The sequence below is a fragment of the Hippocampus zosterae genome, chromosome 7, assembly GCF_025434085.1.
Source record: "Hippocampus zosterae strain Florida chromosome 7, ASM2543408v3, whole genome shotgun sequence".
Taxonomy (NCBI): Eukaryota; Metazoa; Chordata; class Actinopteri; order Syngnathiformes; family Syngnathidae; genus Hippocampus; species Hippocampus zosterae.
The window spans coordinates 23,701,042-23,717,468 of NC_067457.1; the positions used below are offsets into that span (position 1 = coordinate 23,701,042).

General features: G+C 44.2%; 1 protein-coding gene across 1 annotated transcript; it reads left to right on the forward strand.

Moving 5' to 3' along the window:
* The first annotated feature begins 954 nt into the window (after positions 1 to 954).
* tinagl1 (tubulointerstitial nephritis antigen-like 1) lies at positions 955 to 16,114 on the forward strand. Its single transcript, XM_052070627.1, has 12 exons — positions 955 to 1,123; positions 3,835 to 4,139; positions 6,204 to 6,270; positions 7,420 to 7,512; positions 7,682 to 7,796; positions 8,390 to 8,516; positions 8,661 to 8,811; positions 9,317 to 9,506; positions 9,797 to 9,842; positions 10,789 to 10,912; positions 13,919 to 13,964; positions 14,064 to 16,114. The coding sequence occupies exons 2-12, from the start codon at positions 3,842 to 3,844 to the stop codon at positions 14,235 to 14,237; spliced, it is 1,431 nt and encodes a 476-aa protein (XP_051926587.1). The 5' UTR covers positions 955 to 1,123; positions 3,835 to 3,841; the 3' UTR covers positions 14,238 to 16,114.
* Positions 16,115 to 16,427: the final 313 nt, after the last annotated feature.

A 16,427-nucleotide genomic window follows, 5' to 3' on the forward strand; every position in this document is an offset into this window, starting at 1 on the left:
CTGTCACATTGATTAGTTAAATTAGAAGAATATATTCTGTTTGTAAGATAAAACAGACTTTTAAATGATCAGTAAGTCACGGAACAAAGCCCGAGTACAAATTATGTGAAATCTGACCGGTGAGCACGCAGAGTTTTATGGTCAAAGGAGTGCATCGATATGGCACCTTTATTATTTTTTATTAAAATGGGAATTTTCAGCAATGATGGTAAAAGGCACAGTTCTATTATTTAAGTTGACGCAAATCTCTTGTAGTCAGCTACAATGTGTTAGCTGACGATGCTAGCTAAGGGTAACCTGCTAGCTACAAGGAAGGTCAAAAGTAGGTATACACTTTTAGTTTATTACATTTAAACTTATAACAGCAACATTTTAAAGCTAACCTGGTTTTAGTACATGGTTCTCCCTCCCTTATTTTTTTTAGTCTGTACCTAGGTTTGGCGGGATAAACATACAAATATGTTTTTATTGTAATAATAATTTTACTCTATTTATTTATTTAATTATTAAAGATGTGAAATTGGAATCCATTTTAGCACTGAATTTGTCTGTCCGCCATTAAGCGATACATTAATTCTTAATCGGGATATGTTAAGATTTCAGGACACCAAAATAATTATATCTACGGTACTTAAAATGGGATAGTTTAATCCAGAGAATTTTCTGGATGTTTCTGGTGACGTAATACAAGTTTAGGCCACTGGATGGTGCTGTTCCTCACACCTTATACCCTAGTTCTCCATTTTACCATTTGACCTTTCAAGTGAGACCAGACAGGGAATGCTGTTTCTGTTTTCCAGCTGAGTGAATTCAAAACAAATAGAGTGCGCTCACACGTCCAATCTTCGATAATAAACAAGCGATAGGAAAGCTGTTGGAGTGAAGGGAAGCAGAGAAAAAGGGAACGCGCACGTCCGAGGCAACGAAGCAGGGCCGAAGTGGAGGACGGAGGGTTCACGGGGGTGTGGTTATCCCGGCTGCCTGCCTGTATATAGAGAACACTCAAGTGCAGCTACACACATCCTCTTCGACACACACGCACAGAGAAAGACCGAAGACCACAACTTTCTTCATACTTTTGCTTTCGGATTAAAAAGAAAGAACTTGGATTTTTGGCAAAAAGGTAAATAGACACACACACACACACACACACACATATATATATATATATACACACACACACACTGTATATTGCTCTGATTACTTTTTTATTGACTCCGTTTGGTGAAAGGACACTCAATTGTTCCAAAGGCTACAGGATGATCTCTTCCAGGAAATGCTTCTAAAATCTTTTTTTTTTTTTTTTTTTTTTAATATTAGGTTTTGGATAAATTGCTTTAAAGTTTGCCGTCTGAATGCATGCTGTCGTGAAAAAAAAAAGGTTTGTAAATGGAGAAATGATGCCAAAAATAAGCCTGTACAAAACCTGATTTTCTCTCATTGAATGCATCTATGTGAAAATATTTCCAAAATTCTAATTTGCCATTTAAATATTCATCTATATTTACCTTAATTGATATTTTCTTCCACTTGTATTTTGTTCATCAACTAACTTAACATGTTTTACTTTTCATATTTTTGTCTTGAGCTGTGTGGGACCAGTCAATCACAAATAGTTTCTCAAAATGAACTGTATTCATTCTGAATATTTATTCTTATAAAATGTATTCATATAGTTACACTTTGTAAAATAGTTTCTGTCTTTAATTTGTTTTAAGGGTTAAATGTAACTATGATTTTAAGAACGCAGGTGGTGTTTCCCCCACACTTCCACCCCCTGTCCAAGAGGTTACCGAGTCCAGCGTGTGTGTGTGTGTGTGTGTCCTGACAGCAGGACAATAGAAATGTCACCTGTTCTAAATATCCTCCACTTCCACACCCAAGGGAATGCATTTTTCACTCAAATGGCATTTATTTGAAACAATCTACCATGTAAGAAGGTCTGACTCATTGTGCGTCCTGTACAATGTGACTCAAAGTCCATGCATTGGGGTCAGAGGTAATCTGGAAGCATGTAAACCTGCTATGATGAAAGCTAATTGCTCTGTCACAGCCCGCTCAAATACTTGGATGAATGCATTGTACTTACTGTCAACAGCAGCAAGACTAGTCATCAGGATTGTATCTTGCGAATTGTAGCAATAATGTAAATACTCTAAATAATGGCGAGGAAAGTGACAAATGTTCATCAACAACAAAAATTAATATGTGAACAAAAGTTGCGGGAATAGTGAGCACTGTTCTTTGTAGCAGACTATATCAAAGATGTACCTGAAAAAATGAAACTGCTATTACTGTCTGTTGGCGCAAAAAGCAGGATGAGAGAGGATGGCGATATTCAACAACAACAAAAAAAATTTTCGTTCTTGTTTCAAAGCTACACTGATTACAGAAATAAGTATGCCACCATCTAGTGATCTGTCGTGAAACTACACTCAATATAAGCGATAGTTAAGATAAAAAATAACTGCAAAAAAAATCACAAAATAGTGGGACTGTGAACCTGCAACTTTCGATGAATGTACATGATGAAAAAGTATCAAGATTAGTTAGCATCATTGTATCGAGTAGAATACATCAAGAAATAAATAAACCGTATTAGTATGTGAACCAAATCAGCAAGAATTGTCGGCATCTTTTTCATTTCCTACGGTATATACTGTAAGAATAACTTTGAATAATTTACGATATGACCTAATACTACCTAACTTTACATCTGGCGGCATATTTCAGACAAATTGGATATTTTGTTGCCATTATTGATTTTTTTTACTTTTATGATGTCATTTGATAAGAGTTTCTAATGTTTTTTTTGTTTTGTTTTTCTTCCCCCCCACCCCCACACCGTGACCTGAACACCTCGGCGGGTGTTTTATTGCACTGCTGCTACTGCAACAAAACATTTGTGTAAAGAAAGAGTGGTCCAGCCCATCCCATTATACTAAATGTGTGTGTGTGCGCGCGCGCAACAAAAGGCGAAGTCATGCAGAAAATAGTGCAGCAAAGATATTTTCCTGAGCTTCATTCCACTTGCCGGGGGTGTGGCCTCCCATTGTGTCCTGTGATCTGATTGGATAATTAATGATGCTATTTATAGAATCAGCAGGCCAAAGGCTCCATACAATGCCACATTTTCAGGGGATGGGGGGCGGTATGGGAACAAACTGTACACGGGAAATGAATGCTTAGCTCAACATGCGCGATAGTTTTACATCAATGTCACCAATGTCGCGTAATACATTAGTCGCTTCATTAAATAGAATGTAAATAATTCTTTTTTTTTTCGACGGACGTATGGCCGTACGTGAAAAAGACATTTTGAACCACGGCCATACTAATTCGCAATCAGTGGTTCTTTACAGAGGACAAAGAATGAATGCCTGCGAGTATTATTATGTTGTGTCTTTACGTGTGTTACTCGAACGTTCTATCCAAATTCAAGTTGTTTCAAGTTAAAATGAGAATTGATGTCACAATCATTTGATCACCATCAACCCGAACTTGGTTTAGCCCGTCAATGGTATTTAGGATAAAGGTAAACAGACTTTCTTAAGTGGTTGCTTTTCGATGCACAAAGCTCGTAACGTTAGCAATGCTTGAATCCAAATGCAACACAAACGATGCTAAATAAGGACATTTCGGAGATGGGGGAAAAAATGCGGGAAATGCTTCTTTCCCTGGGAAGCGGCCTTTCGCCATGACCTCCCCCATGATGCATCACTCTTCATTTGGAGAACTTTTCCATCACCACCCGGCTAAACAGAGCGTCGTATTTAGCTGCTGTTTGTCTTGGCAGCTTCATTTAATTCCATCTTTTTACCCCCCTGCTTGCAGACTCATCATGAAGCTGCTCGTGTTGGGCGCGCTGCTCCTAGTGGCGGCGGAGGGACATGCGGCGAGAAACCAGTGGAGGAGGTCCAAGAGGGAACTGGCCGCCCCGCTCCACACGGGCGGCATTCGCGATCCGCTGGGTTCATACTGCCAGCGGCGAGGCGGCTGCTGCCCCGGACGGGACGACCTGTGCACCGTCCCCTATTTGGACACCATTTGCTACTGCGACCTCTTCTGCAACCGCACCGTGTCCGACTGCTGCCCCGACTTCTGGGGGCACTGTCTGGGCGTGAAGCCCCCATTCATTGGTATGTACAGGTGGGGGGGTGCACTTTGATATATTTTTTTCAGGAAACTGGTCATTTCAATACTAATTGCCCCCCCGCCACCCATTTTTTTTCTTTTACAATACAGTCGACCCCCATGCGCACCACAAATTCACACAGTCGATTTGATTTTTTACAATTAAAAAAAAATAGTTTTAATACTTTGGGCATTTTTTTGGTTATCTGCCCCCATCGTTCAGAGGAAATACACACAAAATGTTTATCAGCGTTTTACGAACAAGAAAATATGAGTAAAAATTGGGGGTGAACTGTATTTCTGTTATTTACCCCCATTTTTTTTAAATCTCAAGATGAACTCTAAGTTGTATATTTTATACAATATTTTGATTTGTACAAAGTAGTCGTACAAGTCATACCTCGGTTTTCGACCATAATCCGTTCCAGAAGGCTGTTCAAAAACCGATTTGTTTGAAAACCAAAACCACGCTCTTTTAACAGAGACATTCAAAAACCGAGGTTTGACTGTACTTATTCGAATTTACTCTTCTTTTGATTTAATTTTGCTCTTTGATTGTTTTCATTTATTTTTTGGTTCAAATTTATGCTCCACAAACCTCTGCGGCTGGCTTTAAAAAAAACTCTAGACATCCTTTTTTGTTTCGTAAAAATGTGCCCTGAACAGCAAAAATCCACCTGAGAACAGAAGGCTTCTTATCGAGTCACAGCACGAAGGTGGGAGGTCGGGACAAAGAATGTTGACTTGTGGCAGAGGGGGGGGGGACACACAGGCCATGAGGCTTGCAGGAGAGGAGCTGTAAGAAAGACTCCTTCCGCCGTCCTAGTCGATCATTTTCTAAACGCTCACGTAAGGAAAATTCCGAGAATTTTCTTGATGAGTCACCGTCAGTTGCGACCAACGTGTCGCCAATGACATAAGCGGCTGCCTTCACTTTACCTTGATGGAATTCCGCCACTGCCAACCTTACTCCACCCCATCCCCCCCCCCCAACCCCCCAGGCCTTCACAAACTTAGAGGGGACCTCGCTGCGAATCCCCCTCGCACCTGACCAGGAAACCTTGCGCACCTCGTAAATTCGCCGCCGGCTCATTCCGAGAATTCCGACTGGCAATCGGTCAAACTTCAAGCCGAATCAGCGACATTCCCCCACAAAAGAATTACGCAAACATTCCGATGGGAGATTAGGAGGACTACTTTGTAACCAGGCTTTCAAGGGTTACTTGCGCCACTCCGCAGTCTGCGCTTTCTTTCCTCCAGAGTCCTGAATTCTTCCTGCCCACAATCAAAAAAAATTTGTTTTTTTCTTACACTACTGTGTACCTCGAAATTACTCCCAACACGCACGCGAACACAAGCTGCAGATTTGCACTCCGCAGTCTCCGCATTGCTGCAACACCCAGTTTCAGGGCTGCCCACAGTCTCTTCTCTGATAAAATTGGTCTCCTTACAAAGCCCAAGAAAGAAGTAGCCCTGATTTTACCCTTCGAGAATACACAGCTGGACGCCCTGGACACTCAATGACTATACTCCACATTCTCCATTTAGCCACACCACTCAAGTTGTTTTGCCACAGTGTCCTCTGAGATAAAAGTCCGCAAACGCCACCAAATGCCAAAGTGACACAAATGAACTGTCCACAGCGTACCCTAATTCTCGACAATGTTCAATTTGCTGTAGACTGCCCTTAGTCTCCTCTTGGATAAAAATGGTCTCCTTTACCGTGACCTGCAAGTGGAGAACTCTCTACGGCACACATTTATTTATTTATTTATTTATTTATTGGCATTCAATATGTGGTTTTCCCTGTTTGACGTGGTTTCAGTCAGACATTTAGCGATGGAATCAGTTCTTTTGTGAGAGCAAGTCAGAAACCGACAAAGTCCTGACAGGGAAGTGGGTGAGAAGCGAACAGCACATTCCTCCGCTGGATTACCGGAGCTCAGTGCTCCTTCACCTTCCTCTCTGCCTGAAAACAATAATTACACAACACGCTATTGTGAGAGCAAAGCAAGTTTGTGTCTCAAGATTTCAGATTCTACCTGTGAAGGTTGTCTCTCTCCTTTCAGGGTCCTGTGAAAGAAACGGGAACAAATTCCTTTCGGGACAAACATACAAGGACAACTGCAACTTGTGGTATGTAAAAAAAAAATACAATGTAGCCTTCACTTATTTCAACAAAAACGTTATCTGCTGTTGTTCCGTTCCCAACTGTGACGCTTCTCAAGGCGGCTTGGTTGGAATTTGGACAGGAAAGATCCAAAGAAGTAAGAATAGAAGTTGAAGGATAACGTCAGACGAGCAAACGCAGACGCCCGGATGCTAAAAATAGCCAGAAAGCGTCACATATGTTCTCGAACCACAAAGGCGCCTTGTTCGTGTTATCACGCGCGGCAAAAACCGACAACTCCTACTTGCTCCCGCGATCATTTCCCAAAGGCGCATCCTCCCATCCCGCCTGAATCACAACAGGCAGGGAGGAAGACTTGGCGTCCGCTCCTCCCTCCTCATTAGCGGCTTTTGAGCCCATGCAGGTGCTTATCGGGGCCTTCCTGCGCTGATTTCGATTTATTTAAACCTATTTTTTTCCATTTATTTGGGGCCTTTATTATTCCGTCCTGTGAACTCTACCGAACAACAAATGACAAACCAGGGGGGGAAAAAAATGCTCAGACTTTTCATTATAGTTCAGCCGATTACGATTGCACCCTGTGAACTCTGCCTAGCAACAATTGTTGAACCTTAAAATGGTAGTTATAAAGTTTTACACTGAATTATTTTACATCTCCAATGCCTGTTGTGGCTTTTCTGTTTATTCGAGAGCAGTTATCGAATTGACTGGATTAACGTCAACGCAAAGTTGACAACTGCTCCCATTGGCCAATGGGAGCAGTTGTGATGAATTCTGCCTAGCAACAAATGATTTCGCCAAGAACACGAATGCACATAAGGCCGTCGATCTCTACACCTGTGAGCGAGCTTAAAATGTCGCAGCTGGCTATATTAAAATGTTGGGATGTTTTATAATAAATCCTTGAATTTTGGGCCGTTTCTGCCATTTTCCTGTTTTATATTTCTACATATGTATATGATGATTAATGCAGAAAAGCGACTCTGTTGAAAGAGAAAAATTCATGTCCGTAACGTCGTCCTGTTTATTTTTATGGAGACAGCCTCGACGGCTGTATGCCGAGTTTTCCATTTCAGCTTTGCGATCTTTGGCGAGCAACAAGGCAAACATTTTTTTTTGTTGATGTTGTTCATTTTGTTTTGTATCCTTTGTAGCACGTGTGGCACCACCGGACGTTGGGAGTGCGAACAGAACGCCTGTCTGATGGACAGCACCATGATCCATGCTGTCAACAGAGGGAATTATGGGTAAAACGGATGCAGAGATTGTCATTCTTTCCGTATACGGTACTTTTGGTGCCATTTTTGGGTTGATGGTGTGCTGTGATACTTTTTTTTTCCAATGCAAAATATATCGAAGCTTGGTTAATACGGTTATGTCGTACATGGTGGTACCTAATGATGCGGCTCTAACCAGGTGGAGGGCCGCTAACTACACCCAGTTGTACGGCATGACGCTGGACGAGGGCATCCGCTATCGACTGGGCACGCAGAGACCTTCCAAAACCACCATGAACATGAACGAGATCCAGGTGATGTGAGAATCTCAAGAGCGTACGTACGTCACGTCGGTGGATTTTGTTTTGTCTTCGTAACTGGGGCCCAGAGATCAAAATGTTCCGTACGCTCATCATGCTGGCGGGTCGGTATGCATTGTGCGCACTCTGGCCCCGATGCATTACATAAGACCCCAAGCAAAACATGGAAAGGATGGTCCGCGATTTTGCTCCAGCGCATCCCCACCGTCCCCCTTATCCAACCCCCCTCCCCGCCCCACAGCATTCCATTCCACCTTCTTCGGCCTGCAAATCATCGCCTCCTCATGTTTTTGTCGCTACCTGCACCTGTGTCACAATCAAAACCGTTTGCGAAAGACCCCTCAACCCGACCCAAGTCACATGCTCATGTTACCATTTGCCGTTTTGGTTAACGAGCGAAACAACCGCGTGATTTCACGACTAAAACAACTTATATAGGTGGACTGAGATAGTCGAAGGTCTGGCTGTTATGTTTTGATAAATATCCAAAGACTATGCGGACGACGGCGTTCGCTTCCAGGTTCTCGCGTTGTTTGTCGTGATACATTCTTGTGGTGATGAAGAAGATTCGTCTTTCCTCGTCTCAGATGAACATGGATCCCGAAGGCGACGTCTTGCCCGCCAGTTTCAACTCGGCTGACAAGTGGCCTGGCAAGATCCACGAACCTCTGGACCAGGGCAACTGTGCCGCCTCCTGGGCCTTCTCAACAGCAGGTAGGCTACAAATAGGCTGATATTTCACCCCCCCCCCCCCCCCCCCCCCCCCCCCCCGCCCCACCCTCCACTATCCCTCAGAAAGGAAGTAGAAACCCCAAAATATTTTCTCTTTGATTTTCTTTCTTTCTTTCTTTTTTTTAGCCGTGGCATCAGACCGAATCTCCATCCAATCCATGGGTCACATGACGCCTCAGCTGTCTCCGCAGAACCTCATTTCCTGCGACACCAGGAACCAGGGCGGCTGCGCCGGGGGCCGCGTGGATGGAGCCTGGTGGTATCTCCGCCGCAGAGGGTAAGTTTTCTGAGCCATGCCCCTCCGAATAATGCACACACTGACCAGTTGCATAACAGAACTTAGTTCGTACAGTTTTTTTGGGGGGGGGGGGGGGTAACCTTTTTTCAAGAACTAAGCCGATTAATCATTTCGGCTTGGTCATTTGAATCTTTCCAAAGTCGACAGTCATGTTTGCCACCTACAAGGAAATCAATGTTCTCGCTTAATCCATAATGTCAACATGATGCTGGTGTTAGCCCGTTACCTTAAATGCTAACGTTATGTTAGTCATTTCAATCATTTTCAAAAATTACACTCGCACTCATACTTCATTTGCTCCAAGCCAAGCAATGATTTCCGTCACATCCGTAAAAAAAAATAATGCTACTTTGTTGCTAGCTGGCTCGTCAAAATGCTAAAGTAGTGTAGCAAGCTAAGCTAACTAGCTACTTGTTCTCTTACAACAGGTGACTTGCGTTCAAATTTTGTACGCCGATGACCGTTTTGGGTTTTGTTATTTCAGGGTGGTGACAGAAGACTGCTACCCTTACACCTCGCCGCATCACACGGCGGCCGACGTGACCCGCTGCATGATGCAGAGCCGCTCGGTGGGCCGCGGAAAGAGACAGGCCACGCAGCGCTGCCCCAACGCGCACCACTACCAGCACAACGACATCTACCAGTCCACGCCGCCCTACAGGCTCTCGGCCAACGTAAGCGCAGCGCCGCGTCAAATCCATCACGCGTCCAATCATGTGGAAAAGTAGGGCCCTCGGCTTCCTTATTTGGGCAAAGCATCACCTTATGCCGGCTTGCATTGACCCGGCGATGCTAAACGACAGCTGATGCCTCCTTCAGTCATCCGAGCTCGCCTGTGAAGTCAATAAATCAGGCATTAAGGACATGGAGGGGGGCGGAAGGGGGGCGACGATCAATCTTGTTTTTCGACTTTGAGTGCACTCAAGGGATGTAACGATTTCTCCATTTATGTTGTCTCTTGTAGGAAAAGGAGATTATGAAGGAGATTATGGATAATGGCCCCGTGCAAGGTAAGGCCATGTATTCTCATTTATTTCACTTTGTGTCCATTGGGAGATATTTAAGACAAATGCTGTATAGTGAACAGTTACTATTCACATAGCAGTAGCGTGTTAGGCTTAAGTGTGCATTAAAAAAATGGGAAGAATTTTTTTTTTTTAATCAATGAAAATGTTTTGTTTTGTTTTTTCATTAAAGATGAAATGCAAAGGTATCGTACTAAGCCTCCTTAAAAGCATTTACACTCCGGGGCGGACGTCACAGCTTTTTCTATTTGCGTGCAGCATCACAGCTAAATGCTGCTTCACCACGTTTACTTGGCCCTCTGGCATTTCATTCAAATTAATATTTCTTCTTATACTCAGGATCTAAACCATTTTGTGATTTATGTGGTCCCCAAAAAATGATAATCACACAAATTCATCCAAATGTGCACTTGCTTTGGGGGGTGGGGGGGGGAGCATGATGTCATCGATGTCTCACGTGCCGCAGGAGAGTTTTTCTTATCCGGCTTTGACCCCGGTCAGCTTCCGCCTCACAGTCTGGTGCCCATCTGGACCACTGTCAAGTTTCCCTTCACTAGACGAGGCGCGCATGTGTGTGTGTGCGTATCGCTTCTTGTTTGATTGTTCGGAAAGGCCAGGAAGACGCATTGGCTTCATGACAAGTTTCCTTTGAATTCCGAAAACAAGCGCCCGGGTGCTGTCTGTGCGTCCAATTTCTGACCGTCTGTGTAACTATTTTCATAATTTGCGAGGGCGGCGGCGACCCCCGGTGTCTAATGATTCCCAAAAGAGAGAAATTTGTGATACATTCTTATTTTTGGAAGCGTATGAAAGTCACACAAAGGTAATGGGTGAGCAACATGTGCCCTGGAATGATGTGAACTTTTTTGCAAAGGTGGTTGTCGTATATTTCAGCAATGACCAATAAAGTATATTTGACTATTTGTCGCAGCCATCATGGAGGTCCACGAGGACTTCTTTGTGTACAAGAGCGGCATCTACAAGCACACGGACGTCAGCTTCACCAAGCCGCCGCACTACCGCAAGCACGGCACGCACTCGGTCAGGATCACGGGGTATGTAAACGCGGCTCACGCTGGAAATATGAATCCGGGTTGAAGAACTGATCCAGTCTCCCTCCCCCATGGTCTCGTAAGAGTGTAGACCGCAACTCTGTAGACGTCTGCCACACCTGGCTTACCTGACTCGCGTTTCCGTCATCACTGGGCGGATGAACGTCTGCCACTCAGGAATGCTTTTTTTTTTTTTTTCCTTCCCTGACCGCATCCGAGACAAAACACAGCCGAAAACGTTGAGACTATCTCCAGACAATCAGTCGCTTTGGGGTCTCTTTTTCATGGAATGCGTGCGGGAGGTTTCGACTTGTAAAATGTCAGTACTGCCACTTTTCCTCGTTAAATATTTCACTCATCCATCTGGCGTTGATGACACGTTACTTACCAAATTAGTAAGATTGAGTGGCTTCTTCCGAATGGGTCCTTTTAATGAGGCAAAGGAATGTGCACACTCCTAAGCCGTAAAAAATAAAAATAAAAAACATTCTCAGGTGGTCAAGCACATGCCAAAGCAACAGGTGGTGCTCAAAAGCCCATCAGGTCAATTTAGCCAATCAGACTCCTGAAGAAAATCATTACCGGAATAAGAACAAACAAAAAAAACTAGATTCATCCATCTGAAGTTTTTGTGTGAATTGACGCCATATTATTTTGTCTTGTGGTTGCACAAAATAAAATCATTTAGATCCAGATATTTTTTTAAGTAGATGTCCAGGCCTGATGATTTGATTTTATTTGACAAAATAAAATGGAGTCAATTCAACACGCCATTTTTATTTTCAGCGCGGGACTTTTTCGGCTTTGCGTGGTCATTCCCGTTTCACACACAGACATGATGAACCTTTAAATCATAGGTGTCAAACTCAAGGCCCGGGGGACACATGTGGCCCGCCAAATCATTTGAACTGGCCCGCAAAAGCAAATCAAAAATGATACATGATACTAATACAGCCCGCGACAAAAATGAGTTTGACACCCCTGCTTTAAATCATCATGTCCCGATTATAGCTAAAAACACGAGTAAGCGTGCACAACGTCGAACGTGACGACGTGAATGCGGCAGGGACCAGAGAGGGTCATTTCGGGGGAACCCGAGTCGCCCAGCCCGTGGGCGTCGGGAGTGTTTTGATAACGCTACGCGTCCTTTAAGCCGGCAGCCTGGGAAAGTTTGCGGAACAAGCATTGAGCTCCACTGTGGTGGAAAGGGCATTGTCTGGGGTGCTGATCCCGCGCGCACCGGGCAGAAGATCAGGGGCGGGGGTTGGACGTCCACCCACAGAAAGAGGTCAGGATTGGGCCAAGAGGGTCGAGTTTTTTGAAGCGAGCTGATTCGGGATCCAGCATTTTCCAAACGGCCGATAACACGGCCCGACGGATTAAACAACATGGCAGAACATTTCCTATGGAATTGTGAGAAATGTTCCTCGAATTTCTTCTTTACACTAAATCTGCGACTTTTTGGGGAACAGTTTCTGTGTACCGATCCCACAATTTGCCGGCTCGCGTTGTCCGCACAGCTGCTCGAAACATTGTTGATGAAAAAATCCGAAGCTCCTGACTGACAGGCGACGATGTCTAAATCTGTCTGGTTCCTAGAATTCCTTTCCCTCCTCTTTGGATAAAAGATAAAACGGCATCGGCTACCGGGCGTTTCTCAGGGAGAATGCAGAAAGTTCCGGCTTGCGAAAAACAGGATGGGAATGGGCTCGGGGAGAGTCGATGTTTTGCACAAGTTGGCAGTAGCGAGACACAGTGGGAATTATGACGGCGCCTTGCCAAGATATCCCGAGTGCGTAAACATTGGCAACGAAGACGGGGACAGGTGAGGAAGGGCTTTTTTTTTTTCTTTGCTTGCTTTTTTTGAAATATTTTTGGGCTCAACCCGGCATCGGCTTCCTCGCAACCTGTCCTCTACTTCCCGTTGTAAATCAGGACAGGGGAAAACGGCTATTTGGGGGTTTTTTTGAAGATCCGATGACAGAAAGTTATCTATAAATCTTCCCTTTTGGAGGATGGTGTTGTCAAGCGCTTCCTGTTGAGATGAGTAATGCTGGGATTTTTAAAATTCCATCAACTCAGTCGCATTTCTTACTACGCGCTCTCTCTCTTTCAGAAATGATGTGGTACTTGAGTGCAGGAATGTTCTTTAGCAAACTATCTTTTTCAATTTAGCGAAGCTAGCTAGCTAGCTCTCTCCCTCTCTCAGAAATGATGTTGTACTTCAGTGGAGGAATGTTATTTAGCCAGCTATCTTTTTCAATTTAGCGAAGCTAGCTAGCTAGCTAGCTAGCTTTCTCTCTCTCTCTCTCGCTCTCTCTCTCTCTCTTTCAGAAATGATGTGGTACTTGAGTGCAGGAATGTTCATTAGCCAACTATCTTTTTCAATTTAGGGAAGCTAGCTAGCTAGCTAGCTTTCTCTCTCTCTCTCTCTCTCTCTCTCTCTCTCTCTCTCTCAGAAATGATGTTGTACTTCAGTGCAGGAATGTTATTTAGCCAGCTATCTTTTTCAATTTAGCGAAGCTAGCTAGCTTTCTCTCTCTCTCTCGCTCTCTCTGTGACTAGTCTTTCTGTTTCAGTCCAGCCTTCTAATTGTATCGTCACTGGTGAGCAAATTTGGTGGACAACTCTGTCATGAGTGGATCCACAAAAAAGACCCACAAAAATTAACGTCTTGAGTACTGAAGCTGCCATTTTTTTGTTCAAAGCGGCCATTTTTGTGTCTATTACCATCTTGGAATTCTGTTTGCTTGCATTAGTTTGATGATTGACAAGAAGTTGGCTTGGCATTTCTAGCATAACAGCACGCCTGTATTAAGGACACTTCACGGAAATTGAACAGGAAGTGAGACGTTTGAGAATGAAGCAGCCATCAGGGCCAATCGGAAGCAGATAAAGACTTCAGAGTTGGATAGTCATTCTCATTCCACTTAAAACATGTTTTTTCTTTTCATGAATGTAATTTAAGTAGCGTAAAAATTCCAAGACCATATTCTCTGCTTTCTTCAGGTGGGGTGAACAGTGGGACTCAAACGGCGCTCCCAGGAAGTACTGGGTAAGATGAAGAACATGCGCTTCCTGTCCTCTTCAAACACATGGCTTAGCGTATCCTCAACGTGAGATCATTTATTTATTTATTTTTGGGATGTCAAAGGTCGCCGCCAACTCCTGGGGCAAGAACTGGGGCGAGGACGGTTACTTCAGAATCGCCCGCGGCGACAACGAATGCAAGATCGAGACCTTCGTGATCGGCGTGTGGGGCAGGGTCACCATGGAGGACATGCACGATCACCACCAGCACCAGCAGCAGCGTCGCCGCCACATTTAGAGTCCCCATGGGAACCACAGCAGGAGCCTCAAAACCTCACCCTCGTAGCCAACCCCCAACCACCCACGCTAGCAGGTGGTCAACCACATCTAAGCTCGTTTTCATTGCCTCGGCGGGCGTCTGAAGAAACGCGCGCCAGGCCCCTCAGGTACTGTTCCGGAGACCGCATTTCCCCAAATTCCTCAGCTTCAGAGCAACAGAAAGGCACGTGGGAAGGGAGATGATGAAAGACAAAACCTTTTAAGTTGGTCTTTTTTTTTTTTTTTAATAACCGTTAAGAGACGTCAATGGAGCAGTTTTGGGAGGAGAGGAAATCTGAGAGGCACAAATCCAGAAAAAATAACTAGCAATAGCCACGCCCACACCTTGCCTGTAATACGATCCCCATGTCAGAGTGTTGACTTTTTAGGACAATGCGTTTCCAAGTACTAGCTGCAGGCGGTGAATTTTCACAATTTTTCTCTCTGAAAAAAAACAAAAACAACCCTATGTGTTGTGTGGGCCAAAAATGCCTTACTGAGCATTGCATACTTGCATTGATACAAGTGATTATTGTTATTATGATGATGATTATTATGATATATTTGTGCAAAGTAGTCTTAACGCGCTATGATGCTATGTTCGTGTCGCCATGTTGTTCGAAGAATTTATTTTGCTACCCGTGTACTGTAACTGGTGATTATATATCGTGATCATTACAAATTCAACACTCATGTGGCTTATTTTTAGACGTCGATTTGCGTTGGGTGACTTGGAGAACGTCGACGAAAAACGCAGATTTCCCCAGCGGTATGAAACAAATAGCAACAAGGATACTTTTGATCTCTAACTCATGAAACCTGAAGAAACTGATTTAATGAGGTTACGTAATTAGATACCCACCTGCCAACGAATGATCCATTTGACCTCTCATTCCAGAAGTAAGGCTAAGCGACTATTTCCTATGCCAAATAGGGAGCCCACTATTTGACCTGCTCAATAGCGAGTTCACTTGCAGCTATCCTTTCATACACACCACTAAGAGACTATTTGGCTAGCTAAATAGTGAGCCCAATTGTAGTTGTGTTTCCTTTCACTTGACAAATTGTGATCCCACTTTTGGCTCTGGTTCCATCAGAAACTCACCTACCAAATAGTAAGCCCACTTGGAGCTCTCCACCTCCAGAATCATCAATTCCATCTACCAAATATCGAGTTCACGTGCAAGAACTCCTTCATGACAAGAATTAAGCAACTATTATACCTGCCAAATAGTGAGCCTACTTGTAGCTCTTATTCCAAAACTCTTTGACTTGCCAAATAGTGAGGTCACTATTGCTACTGAAAGTGTGCATCGTCGGGAAGAGTAATGGTGGGGAGGGAGGGCCTGGGGGGGGGTTCGACCTCCCCCAAGCAGGGATTTCCAGCTCTCACTTGAAAGTGAGGTACGCTGTTATTATCGCTGGCCTTCAATTACGCGCCACTTCAAACGCCGTAATCCTGCCTCGTGATCTTTTGCGCCGTCGCGCCTTCCTTCAGATTTCAAAGACAAACACACACACACACACACACGATTGGACAGACAAGGTGCATCTTGTTGTTGCTCTGATGGCCAGATAGAGACTTGCTAGTCTCAACGACAACCAAAGAATGCCAACATCCACTCCACAATGGTGTGTGTGTGCGTGTGTGTGTCTGCGTGTGTGTGCGTGCGTGTGTGTGTGAACGCCACGGTCACTCGTGTGTGTCGACATTTATTTATAATAAGTTAATTAAGATACACTGTACGTTATTCCTCTCGTATCTGTGCAATGTTACGCTCGACATCGGCCGTACGGTGCGCATTACATGTATTGCGAATGTCCTGTTGTGCCGCACATTAAAGTCTTTCCACCACCTTCCTGTCTCCATTGGTGCCCTTTTCTGTTTGTCCTTTTGGATAAAATTAGTTGAATCACTGTCAACATTTGAGCATACGTTGTAAGAAATTAGGAAAAGGCCATTTTTTTTGACTCCGCAGTGTCTAGCTCGCGGTATCGCGCCCTTTTTTCTGTCGGCCCGCAATGTCTTCTCAGATCAAATTCATTGACTTTGCCGCATCACTCCATTTTCTCGCTGCCCACAATCTCCTTTAAGGTAAAATTTGTGGTCACTGATTTGTCGAGCAGATTCACTGTAGTCCCATTTGAGGATGCACGGCTAGAAACGATG

What these genes read in the sequence shown, in the direction of transcription:
- tinagl1 (XM_052070627.1), top strand. Translation starts at nt 3,842, where the DNA reads ATGAAGCTGCTCGTGTTGGGCGCGCTGCTCCTAGTGGCGGCGGAGGGA. An exon ending in AAGGACAACTGCAACTTGTG is followed by an intron (nt 6,271 to 7,419) that starts GTATGTAAAAAA and finishes TATCCTTTGTAG; the next exon opens with CACGTGTGGCACCACCGGAC. An exon ending in CCTACAGGCTCTCGGCCAAC is followed by an intron (nt 9,507 to 9,796) that starts GTAAGCGCAGCG and finishes TGTCTCTTGTAG; the next exon opens with GAAAAGGAGATTATGAAGGA.